The sequence below is a fragment of the Mirounga leonina genome, unplaced genomic scaffold (assembly GCF_011800145.1).
Source record: "Mirounga leonina isolate KUSES-001 unplaced genomic scaffold, KU_Mleo_1.0 Mir_97, whole genome shotgun sequence".
NCBI classification, from domain to species: domain Eukaryota; kingdom Metazoa; phylum Chordata; class Mammalia; order Carnivora; family Phocidae; genus Mirounga; species Mirounga leonina.
The window spans coordinates 2,601,396-2,614,742 of NW_023270889.1; the positions used below are offsets into that span (position 1 = coordinate 2,601,396).

At 32.3% G+C, this 13,347-nt stretch overlaps 1 protein-coding gene across 4 annotated transcripts in view; it reads left to right on the plus strand.

The window, feature by feature from the left end:
• Positions 1-13,347, plus strand: part of LOC118006502 (nipped-B-like protein) — a 205,924-nt gene that overhangs the window by 145,392 nt on the left and 47,185 nt on the right. For all 4 annotated transcript variants that reach the window (XM_034999188.1, XM_034999187.1, XM_034999189.1 and 1 more), the window contains 9 exons: positions 1,081-1,184; positions 3,476-3,562; positions 6,128-6,359; positions 7,165-7,316; positions 7,888-7,968; positions 8,694-8,794; positions 10,102-10,240; positions 12,164-12,246; positions 12,831-12,963. In XM_034999188.1, coding sequence (XP_034855079.1) covers positions 1,081-1,184; positions 3,476-3,562; positions 6,128-6,359; positions 7,165-7,316; positions 7,888-7,968; positions 8,694-8,794; positions 10,102-10,240; positions 12,164-12,246; positions 12,831-12,963 — 1,112 coding nt within the window. The remainder of the gene's footprint in view (positions 1-1,080; positions 1,185-3,475; positions 3,563-6,127; positions 6,360-7,164; positions 7,317-7,887; positions 7,969-8,693; positions 8,795-10,101; positions 10,241-12,163; positions 12,247-12,830; positions 12,964-13,347) is intronic.

Genomic DNA, 13,347 nt, shown 5'->3' on the forward strand with positions numbered 1-13,347 from the left:
ACAGAATCTAATACGGAAAACAAGATAGTAAACCAATTAGAATACAATAGGATTAATATATTAATATATTCCTTTTATAATAATATGTAAAGATCATATCTTTAAATATAAAAATGTAACACTGCTTACAGTATTTAGAGCTACTCTCAACAATTCCATGCCACCTTCGGCTGGTAAAAACACTAGTGCCTGATTTATACAAAAGCCATATAATATACAATAATTTTGATATCAGTCCACCTATTTGAAAATGTCTTAAAAGTTACATTACCCTTTATATTATATTACCCTTTATTTTAAAAGTATTTGTTTTGTGAAAGTCACAAAGTATCATTAATGCATTTCTCCATTATTTGGCATACCAATTGTGTGCTGAGAGACTGTCTTCCATGTCATTTAAGATCCCAACAGAATCCCAACATTAAGACAGATGGCACTCTCAAATTAGGATAATTTGAGGAGGACTTATTTACAAAGAGACCAGTTACAGAGTTGGGGACAGATGGTGCCAGAATCTGGGGTTAACAGCCATGGAACTATTACCATCCCTACTCCGAAAGGAACAAGGGTAAAGAGAAGTTACCAGAACTCATTCTGTAGGGAAAATAATGTAGACTCCCTTGAAAAAAAGCAGTAACCTTTTGGTCAGAGAACATAGGCAGCCTGAGGAGACCTTACAAGGAAGGAGTGAGGGATATAAATACCCTGACCTCACTCTCCTTCTCTTTGATCTTCTGACAGGGAACCCCACTAGCTGAACCCAAACAGAAGCCAGAGGGGATGGGAGACTGTTGATGTAGTCCATACTCTGTGGAGCAGAGAGCTTGGTTGAGAAGGGTCAACAGTATATCTAAAGTAGTGAAGATAAGAGATCTATTTCCTCCTCCCATCTTAGTCAGAACTCTCATTTTAATCCCTGTCCTTTCATTCAGGGTTTGCTTGAGGTTAACTGAAGCCTCTTAGGTTGTTATTTGTTTAGTTTGTTTGTATTTCTTTGTGTGTCCAGAAATTTTATTAAAAAGTTAAGCTTACTATTTTGAGCTATTTATTGTACCTAAACTGTTTGGTTTGGTTTTTTAGGTGATGATGATGAAATTCCTCAGGAACTTCTTTTAGGAAAACATCAGCTTAATGAACTCGGCAGTGAATCTGCTAAAATTAAAGCAATGGGTATAATGGATAAGGTATCTCACTAAAGAAAAATTTATATATTTACTTAAGGTCTAATATTTGAAATTAAAGTTTTCAAGGAAAATTACAAAGATTACATAAATAATAATGAACACAGTTTATGGTTGCCTTCTGAGAGTTTAACTGAACTATTTCTTTTTTAAAAAACAAGACTCAAAGAAGTATTCTGTAAATTATTCTAAAGAAAATCATATTGCATATAAGTTATATTAGTTTCATGTTTCATAACCAGTTGATATTTGTATACACTGCAAAATGATCACAACAGTAAATCTAGTTAACATCCATCATCACACATAGTTACATTTTTTTTTTCTGTGATGAGAACTTTTAAGTTCTACTCTCTTAGGAACTTTCAGATATGCAGGATAGTTTAACTGTAGTCACCATGCTGTACATTACATCCTGAGGACTTACTTATAACAGGAAATTTGTACCTTTTGACCATCTTCACCCACCTTAGCCCCTATCCCCAACTCCTGTGGCAACCACCCATCTGTTCTCTGTGTCTGTGTGTTTGATTGGTTGTTTGTTAGTAGTGGTTTTAGATTCCACATGTAAGTGAGATTATATGGCTTTTGTCTTTGTCTGACTTACTACTCTTAGCATAATGCCCTCAAGGACTAATCATGTTGTCACAAATGGCAAGATTTCCTTTTTTTTATGGCAAGATATTTCATTGACATTTTGTGTATATATATGTGTGTGTGTGTGTGTGTGTACACATTGTATTTTCTTTGTCCGTTCATCCATCAGTGGACATTTTGGATGCTTTCATGTCTTGGCTATTGTAAATAATCATGCAGTGAACATGGGCGTGCATATATCTTTTTAAGTTAGTGTTTCCTTTTCCTTCAGATATATTCCCAGAAGTGGAATTGATGGATCTTATGGTGGTTCTATTTTTAGGTTTTTGAGGACCCTCCATACTGTTTTCCATAGTGGGTGCACCGTTTTACATTCTCACCAACAGTGCACAAAGGTTTCTATGAATTTGATTTTTAAAGATTGTATTTATTTATTTGACACAGAGAGAGAGCAGTAGAGGGAACACGAGCAGGGGGAGTGTGAGAGGGAGAAGCAGGCTTCCTGCTGAGCAGGGAGCCCAACACAGGACTTGATCCCAGGACCTTGGGAACACAACCCGAGCCAAAGGCAGACGCCTAAGGACTGAGCCACCCAGGGGCCCCTGAATTTGATTTTTAAAGCCAGACATATCACATAGTTAACCAATAATTAATGTGCTGTTAGTTCACAATGATATTACTATATGCAGTGAGGGATACATTGATTTATTTTTTGTGTAGGAAAATGGCATCAATTTTTTGAAGTGACACTGCCAATCCTAGGTTTTATTTCATAAATTCCATAATTATATATAGCTAATATTTCAATTTCACAAGGTGAATTTGCTGAGTATTTTCAAAGTATGGAAAGTTTACCAAAAGTCTCAGTAGTTTAATCTGTTATGAAATTATCTAAAGCAGTATTTGGGGGAACTTGTTTCTATACTCCAGCATAAATAAACAAAATGTACTTAATGTCAGTTACTCTACTGATCCTTCCATTTGACTCTTCTGGCTGATTTGGTTGAGAGTCCTAGTTGCATGCTAGTAGTCTAAAAGGAGACCTGTTCAATCAGGAGAATATGAGTAATAGTTGCCTCCTAGCAGAACCTTTAAATTGACTACTAATATTTTAGGTAGAGAAAGCATCCTTTCTAAGAAATGAAATAGGAGATACTTTTTAAAATAAGAAAGATTTCTTCTGAAAAAAAAAAAAGGTGTTACTTTACATTTGTAACTTTTATCATTTACAGTTTTATGCTTCATTCGTAATACCACCTTGAATTTTAAGACACCTGCTGAATAACACTGTAGTGTGGAAACCATAGCATAATTAAATCAACAGATGAAAACTTAGAGAGAGAGAGAGTGTGTGTGTGTGTTCATATGCATGTTCAGTATCACTGCCACAAGAACAGGGAGCCAGGTATCAGAACAAACTAAATCTTGACTAGCTATATGGTAAGAGTTGAGTTAGTAGTGTGCATATGTGCCCATTCTGTGTTTGCTTTTCTGTCTTTCAGAAACAAGTGATTAATTCTCTACATAATTCAGATTTAAGTAGAGAATCTAAGTGGGAAAATTTTCCCACTCTTTAAGCGGGTGGTAATGTTTTATGTTCCGTAGCCCAAAGGTGATAATTGTACATGTTTCTTGAATAATTTATCACTTTTACCAATTATTGATTAAATATATATATATATATGTTGCTATTTTAGCTTTCCACTGACAAAACTGTGAAAGTCCTAAATATCTTGGAGAAGAATATTCAAGATGGGTCAAAGCTTTCCACTTTGTTAAATCATGTAAGTTCAAGATCCATATTGTTAATTTTACCTTACTATTGTTAAGATACAAGGTTTTTTCAAAAGAACTCTGATTTATAGGGGAAATCTCAAATTTCATTTTTTTTTTGAGCTTGTTACATTCATTAGCAGTGCTACTAAATTACACTTTTAGTAATTCAAAATTACATTGTTGATTCACAGCTTTGACCTAAACAGACAACAGATGTAAATTCATTTCAATTTACAGGACTGTTCTTTAATTTTACATTATGCTCTTCCTTGTGTATGATTGTATTTAAAATATTTTTTTCATTTATGAAATGATAGTAATTCTTTTTCTTGACCTTCCTGGAGAATTAAATAGAAACCTTATAGTGTATCCTAAAACAGTAATCCTTATATACCTTTTTTTTTGTTTTAAGATTTTATTTATTTGCGAGAGAGAGCACACACGGAGGGAGGGACAAAGGGAGAGGGGGTAGCAGACTCCCACCTGAGCAGGGGGCCCATCGTGGGACTTGATCCCAGGACCCTGAGATCATGACCTGAGCGGAACGTAGACGTTTAACTGACTAAACCACCCAGGCACCTCTATACCATTTTTATACGTAGTTCAAATGGTCATTGAAAGTATTAAATAATTTAATTCATGTACAGTGCTTAACAATGTTTCCATATATTAAGTTCTCAATAAACATTAACAGCAACTGTTAATATATTTTAGTACCTTTATGTCAAAAACAGTAGCAACATAATGTAATGGTTTATAAACTGATAAAAGTAAATTGTCTGGAATCTTCCTTCTTAGCATTGTAGCAGACTTTCAAAATCATATGTATATTTGAATTGATCTTGATAGCTCTACCATTAATGAATACGAACATTAATACTTATGGGCATTAAAATGAGATAAGAATTTGGAAAAGTTTTAAGTTACTGAATTTTCCTTATTGCAGAAAATTTCCAAACCACAAGCTCAAAAAGGTCCATATCCTCATCTAGCAATAACCACTATTAACATTTTTGATATATGTATTTCCATTCTCATATATGCATATACTTGATCTTAGCCAAAAGGCCAAGAAGCGATCTCATATATGCATATATACTGTATATATTTAGTACATGTGCTGGATCTTATAAGAGAAATGTTCTTGAGTTTGCCGAAGCCACAGGATTGCTAAGTGATCTACATGGAATAAAAAATGTAGAAAAATAAACTCAGATGTATTTCTATGGTTTCTTAAATATATCTGTATTTTTCCAATGCCCTTTTTAAATCAGCTTTTGAATCAGAAACAAAGGGCTTAAAAAAAAAAAAAAAGAAAGAAACAAAGGGCTTAGAGAAACCAGTAGTGGCAATCTGCTATATCCTTAGTCTTCAAACTATATTTGAAACACTTTGACAAGAAATTATAATTAATCTCAAGAATCTAGAGTTCTGGAGAGCTGGCTGACTCAATCTTAATGAAATTATTCTAATTCCTGAAGCCGTAACAATATTTAATGTGTTGCAGATAATCTTAACATTTTACATGAATGATAAACCTCCTTAACTGACTCTTCCATACAGCAATTTTAATATTAAAGAAAAGCTGCCTTATCTTATTTTTTTGAGTAGGTATGTAAGCAGTTAAATGGAAGAAAGCTTAGAGAGTTAGGAAAAGAGTAATGGAGTTTGTAGGCATTAGTGATTGGAAAGCCCTTCTCTGTTTTACATATATTTTGCTTTTATTTGCTTCATTTCCCAATGTATATGCTTTGAATAGCATGCATTTGAAAGTATTCCTAGAGTATAAAGTTAGTATTTCATAAGTAAACATGTGATAGAAGGATTTTCACTCTCAATGAGATTAAAAGCACTCCTTCCCATTGGTAATGTAAGTTACTAGTGTGTAAATTAAAATGCAGTCTTCTGTCAGTTGTCGAATTACCCATTTTAGAAAATAAATTATGTTTTCGGTAGTCTGCATAATGACTACTTTTTAGTATCTTTCAAAAATACTGTGTTTTTGAAAAACAAATGGGAATGATTGAGTCAATAACATTTTACTACTTTTAAATGCAGCTCTACCATTTGTCGTTTTAATTTTCGCTTTGTTCTCAGAACAGCAAGCAGAACTTGCAAAGTTTTGACTATCATGTTTATACTCCAAACCAAATTATTTATATACAATTACAGTCTTTCCTAAAATCTTAGGTTTGGATAAAGTACATGGAAGATACTATAATTTTGTTATTGGAGTGTCATCTAGTGGTGAATTAGGAGATAGAATATATTATATTTGAAAACTTTGAAACAAAAATCTTAAAGTAACATCAGTATTTGTACTTCATTCCTGATGTTTATGAATATACATGTACATGCATCGGGGCACCTAGCTGGCTCAGTCAGTAGATAGAGCACATGACTCTTGATCTTGGGCTCATGAGTTCAAGCACCACATTGGGCGTAGAGCTTACTTAAAAAAAAAGAAATGTATATACATCAAAACACCATGAAAATCGAATATATCATAATTTTTTAATATTTTAACATAAATACGTTTATTTCCATTTCATTAACAATGTACTGTTTTATAGAATAATGATACTGAAGAAGAAGAAAGATTATGGAGAGACCTTATTATGGAGAGAGTTACAAAATCAGCAGATGCCTGTCTTACAACTATCAACATTATGACATCCCCTAACATGCCAAAAGCTGTATATATTGAGGATGTAATTGAAAGAGTTATACAGTACACTAAATTTCATTTGCAGAATACACTCTATCCTCAGTATGATCCTGTTTACAGATTAGATCCTCACGGAGGTTAGTTTGCCTTTTTATATTGGAAGTTTTTGAATATTATGTCAAAATTATCTGTTAATTTTATTATGTTGGATGGGTCAGAATGCAATAACTTAAAATGGCACAAAAATTACTAGATCATATAAATTGTAATAAATACTGGCTTTGATTTGGCTAGAGTTAGAACTTTTCGTTAATCCAGTACTTGTTCAAGTATAATTTCTTTAACAAATATTTACATACAGTGGAAGTAATTTCTACTGTTCAGGGAAAATCCCAGATAATATTAGCTTCTAGTTCTATTTATCACTTCACCCTAATTTTATGCAGAATATTAGTTATCTACAAAATGGATTGATTCAAGATGTATAATCTTTCTCTTATTTATAGCCTTCATAAATTAGCAGTGAAATAGTTAACATGTACATTTAACGAGAAGGGGACATACTTGGTTTATGAATAATCTACAATTAATTACTTATTGTTTAATAATTGCAAGTTAATTTAAAGGGAAATATAATCTTACTGTCCTGCACCAATGAGAAAAAATAGAAATAAAGATACATATTTTACAAAAATTTAGTAGCCACTGGAATATACCATAGATTATCTGTTATAAGAATGATTACTTGCTATCTAGATATCCCTAGAGAATAATATTGTTTTAATAAATAACCAGCTTTATTTGCCAGGTTATATTTTTATGTAGCACAATCCCCCCCCCCAAAAAAAAGTTCTCTTACTTCAGAATACAATTTTATTACTGTTTATTAAAAATTATTAAAAGTTGATAAATTACTTGTTTGAATTTTTTCTTTCATTTTAGGAGGCTTGTTAAGTTCAAAGGCAAAACGGGCTAAATGTTCTACCCATAAGCAGAGAGTAATAGTAATGCTTTATAATAAAGTTTGTGACATTGTTAGCAGCTTATCAGAATTGCTAGAGATACAGCTTCTTACAGACACAACAATTCTTCAGGTAAGTTTTTTTTTTTAAGCATTTTGTTCAATTTTAGACCAAACTATGTAAGAATAGAGGGTCTAAGTGAGTTCAGTATAACCTTGCTCGCTCGGTAATAATGCCAGCACTATGTTAATTTTTTCCATTCAGAATATATATAAAATGAAGAAATACAAGTCCAGGGAAGTTTTAAAAAGAAACATTTAGGGCAAAAGATAGGTGAATATAGTATAAACTCTAAACTCCATAAATTCTTTGAAAGGTAAATGATTACTTCCTTTGAAATATGCCAGAATATTTTCATCCAGAGTAGCAAAATGTATTGTTTCTTTATATTGTAACATTTATCAACCCAAAATGTGGAGATCAGTGGAATGGCAGCTATGTAAAGAAAGTATGTACTAATGTACTGTGCTTGAGGGTGAAAGGAGCAGAGAAAGAACTAGATTGATACTAATGATTAATGAGGGGAAAGAAAATGACCTCTCAGTTTTTTCCAGTAAGTTTATGAATGTTTTGGAATTTAGTTAAGGTAGAATGTTACCGAAATCAAGTAGAGATGTATACCGATTACGTTTTGTGTGTGCAGGTATCATCAATGGGAATAACACCATTTTTTGTGGAAAATGTCAGTGAACTACAATTATGTGCCATTAAGTTAGTCACTGCAGTAAGTATAAATTCATACTTTTAGTTATCCCCCTGGAAAAATAATACTGATATCATTTAATCCAAATTTGCAAAATTTAATGCAGATTGAAGTTTTCCATAGATTTATTTCAGCATAAGGACTATTTTTGTTTGCCTTATATTTTAAACTCTTCTAAATTTTTATTTTATTTTATTTAAATTCAATTAATTAACATAGTGTATTATTAGTTTCAGAGGTAGAGTTCAGTGATTCATCAGTCTTATATAATACCCAGTGCTCATTACATCACGTGCCTCCTTAATGTCCATCACCCAGTTACCCCATCCCTCCACCCCTTCCCCTCCAGCAACCCTCAGTTTGTTTCCTTTGATAAAGAATCTCTTACAGTTTGTCTTCTTCTTTGATTTTGTCTTGTTTTATTTTTCCCTTCTAAATTTTTAAAAAATATTTCCATTAATAATTCCTTCATGTCTACAATTAAATCAGAATTGTTTAAAATCATTTACATTTTGTCTTTCCATCTCCAAGATAGTATACTCCTCTAAATGAAACTAGTATACTCTGACTTCTACAAGAATGTTGTAATTAATGATGGAAAAGTTGTGTAAATTAAGTCATTGTCATTGAAGATGTTGAAAACATTTTCATTGTAAATGGCAGATATTTTTTATCATGTGATATAATATCATTTTTGTTTTCAAATAAATATAAACTAAATTTGAAATCTTATAATTACTAAACAGGTATTCTCAAGATATGAAAAACATAGGCAGTTAATTTTGGAAGAAATTTTTACTTCACTTGCAAGATTACCAACCAGCAAGAGGAGTTTGAGGAACTTCAGGTAACTAATTATATCAAAGGCTAAGTACAGTGAAGAATTACATTATATTGTAGTCCTTATAAATTTATTCCTCAACTGTGATTTTTATTTTAGTGATCAAATAAAAGGCAATTTAGTCAGAGCAGCATGAAGAATAGCTTAGATATGTGAAAAAACAGTGCATGTTTGGGGGACTTAAAGAGAAGTTCATTGATTCTCAGGTGTAAAGATCTATGACAGGGTTTTTCAGTCATGATGCTTTTGACATTTTGGGCAGTTAATACTTTGTTGTGAAAGGCTGTTCTGTACATGGTAAGATGCTTAGCAGCATCCCTGACCTATAACTTCTAGATGACAAGAGAACCACCCACCTACCCACCCCCTCCAATTGTGACAACCAAAATTTTCTCTAGACACTGGCAGATGTCCCCTGAGGGGCAAAATCATCCCTGATTAAGCCATGATAGGGAATGTGACTTGAAAAAGTCAAAGGCAGTTCAAGTGTTTTATAAGCCATACTAAGGAACTTGGACTTAATCCTTTATACAGTAGAAAGTCATTAAATAATATGTTTAACAGCTGGAAGATTACTCTGGCAGCAGTATGGAGAATAGACGTGAAGATTAAAAGCTCTTAAATCACTAAGCAACAGGGTAACTAAGAAATGTTATCCACTGCTGTAGTCAGCATTATTGTCTTTGTTGTCCTAGGGAATCATCATCATTATCATAACTTATAATTTCCTGAGTGATTAAGTGTGTTGACCTGGCATATAGGTTATATTTAGATTGTTTTGAAGGCTGTCTTATGTAAAATAATTATCAGTATATAAGAGAATTCTTACACCTTTACAGTATCTTTAGACTTAAAGATTTAAATTTGGTTTTTTTATATTCTATGCCACTGCCCTCATACCCTACCACAGATGATCAAGAGCTGACTGTATCAGATTTTAATAAGAAAATGAGTACCAGAATGTATGGGCATTTGGAAATCTAGAAGACTTTGCTCATTTTAAAAATCATTTTGAGAAATATTTGACATTTTTCATGTATAAATCTTTGCCTGCACTGCATATAGAATATAGAAATTTGTATTAAATATTGCATTTTCCTTTGACTATTTTAATTATCTAAGTATGTATAGACATTGAATTGGTACTTTCTCTAATTTATTAAAAATAATTTGACTTAAGGACACTATTACAAGGACTAAAGATAATGCCTAGAAATATTAGTAAAGCATCCTGAAATTTTCAGATGATAGATGACATGTACAGTGAAATTCTCATTCTTTGTATGATTTAAATATTTTCTTCTCCATTAAAGGTTAAATAGTAGTGATATGGATGGAGAGCCTATGTATATTCAGATGGTTACAGCACTGGTTTTACAACTAATTCAGTGTGTTGTACACTTACCATCATCAGAGAAGGACTCTAATTCAGAAGAGGACTCAAATAAAAAAGTAAGGAATCTTTTATAACTTTGTACTTTTATAGGAAGAAGCACCTAAATTCTCTGCCATTCTTACAAAACTGACGTAAGATTCTTAATTAGAGCTTTATGGTTGGTCTTTAGGATCCTTGTAGAGCACTAGACTGATTTTTAGGAAACATGAGTTCTGGTATTGACTATTTTGTCTACCAGTCATGAGACATATGGATCATTTTAATCCAAGTTTGTTTCTTTGGCTATAAAATGAGAATGATAATAGCTAACAAGCCTTTCATACCAACCACTAAGTTTGAAGTTAGATAGTGAATGTGCAAGTGAATATTATAATATATAATATCTGTACTACTCCATAACATATAATTGTAATATGATTAATGTAATTCCCGTGCAGAAGATGAGTTTATGCCTCACTGTTGAGTAACTATAGCTAAGATTTGCTCTTGGTTTTGTAGCTTTTACCCATCAAAGCTTACAATTTTTCCAGGTTCTTATACTATTATAAAAGGTTAAAAAGAAACAGGAATGATTTTGTTTCTCTCTTCCATTATTTTCAGAATTTTGCGTATGTGTATAATAGTATATAATTAAGTAAGTAAATAAGTGAAAAATGCCTATCAAAAAAGTTGAGGTCACTCTCTGAATCTGATTGTTTTCTCTCCAGTCTTTCCTTCCTTGTCTTTGGTGACAGGTATCATGAGAATGTTTATCTCCCTCCATTTACTTATTTATATAGTTATCTGCATACATTTGATGTAGAATTTTTTTTTTTTAAGATTTTATTTATTTATTTGACAGAGAGAGACACAGTGAGAGAAGGAACACAAGCAGAGGGAATGAGAGAGGGAGAAGCAGGCTTCCCGCTGAGCGGCGAGCCTGATGCAGGGCTTGATCCCAGGACCCTGGGATCATGACCTGAGTAAAAGGCAGAGCTTAACGACTGAGCCACCCAGGCACCCCTGACATAGAATTTTTTAAACTTATGTAAATGATATAGTGACATATTTACAGCTGTTTTTTCAGTCAACATTGTTTTTAATACGTAATAGCTAATACCAGATTCTCTTGACTTGGGTTAAACATCTATAACTGTATCACGATTTAAGAGTTTCTCTAGGTATACTTAGAAGTAGAATATTAAATCATAGTGTACATGTATATTTTTTTGTACATGTATTTTTAACTTTACTAGAACTTGTCGGTTTGCTCAAAAAAGTAGTATTCTAGTTTATTTTCTTTCTTTTAGATTTTGCCTAGTAGTCTGAAATGATACCATGTTCTATTTTGCATTTTCCTGGTAACTAGTGAGCTTTTTCATGTATTTTTTCACCTTTGGGTTTCCACAACTTTGAATTGACTTTATATCTTAATCTTGAAATTTCTAATGAAGGAATTGAATTTTATTTTGTATTGTATTGCAGCATTTCCTAAACTTGGAACTTGAAATGTCTTTTTCTAAATTCTTTTTGTAGTTTCAATCAATTTCTTCTTCTGACCTAGATCATAAGAAATTATTGATACTGCATTTGCTAACCACATTTGTGTGTTACTCTTTCATATTTTAATAAACTAAAATAAACTCAGTATTTTTACTTAGTTTTTATAAAGTGTTGAAATGTGTTTACTAATTGTAGCTTCTGTCTTTATATATAAAAGAATAGTTTAAGCTTCTTTTTTTAAAGAGGGAAGAGGGAGAGAGGCAGAGGGAGGGAGAGAGAGAAACTTAAGCAGGCTCCACGCCCATAGCAGGGTTCCATCTCAGGACCTGAGTTGAAATCAAGAGTCGATGCTTAACCATCTGAGCCATCCAGGTGCCCCATAAGCTTCGTAATGTTTAAATGTATTGCCCCTATTCAGTAATAACATGACAGTAGTAACTGAATGAACTTATTTTTTTGATTCTTATATCTATGTAAATTCATTTTTCTCAATCTAGGTTGACCAAGATGTTGTCATTACCAACTCTTACGAAACAGCCATGAGAACAGCCCAAAACTTCCTTTCCATCTTCCTTAAAAAGTGAGCAAAACTAATATAACTGATTTTTATTTCCCCAGTATAGAAAATAGTTCATTTATTTTAAGTAAATGGTTAATCCAGTTTCCTGCCATAACCTGAACTTTAAATATGTCACCTTTGTCCTTTGTCTCCTAATCTTTAAAATGAGGCATTTGAAATACTAAAATCTTCTCGGGAACTTACTTCTATGTTTGACTCCACAAGTTGAAGTACTAGATTGAAATTCTGTAATTTTTCTTCAGTAAATATTGGAGAATTCTAATTGAATAGGAAAGTTTGTAGAGAGTGGTTTAGTCGGCCTTCATAAGAATTTGTGGTAATCTCAGAGAAAGAGTGGTCATTTTTAAAAATGTGGTGTACTTGCTGAAAAGTAGTGTTTATACTAGGCAATAAATGAATTCCCTAGCAGGGGCAAGAATGAAATTTGAGAAATAGATTCATTTTATGCCATGTTATATTTAATGTACTCTCTTATAACTTGTTATTAGATATGGGGAAAAGAAAACTTAGTTAACAAAATTTCAATCATATTGGTAGACATGTCACCTAAATTCACAGCCTTTTCACTATTTATCTTCGAACAGATGTGGTAGTAAGCAAGGTGAAGAAGATTACAGACCACTATTTGAAAATTTTGTTCAAGACCTTCTTTCAACAGTCAATAAGCCTGAATGGCCAGCTGCTGAACTACTCCTTAGTTTGTTAGGGAGACTGTTGGTAAGAGTATAGCATTTAAAGATTATTAGATTACTAGAAGACAACATAATGAGGATGTACTCTGATTCACAGATGATGAATTCTTTAAAAATGTGTAAGGAAATATGACCATTGCATCTTTATTTTTGCATGTGCATAACTGTACACAGTATTGTCAGTATTTTGTAGAAAACTTTGAAATCTTGTGATTTTGGTGCTTTCATTTCATTACATAAGGTAGCAGTGCTTTAAAAACTTTTTTCTTTGGTTTGGAAGTGCCATATTGTTAGTTAAAAGCATCTCAACACTGAGTCATAAGTTACTGCAGTTAATTCATTTCAAAGCATGAAACTGATTGAAATGAACACTTTGTCATCATTAAGAGTATTTCTAAAAACATGACAC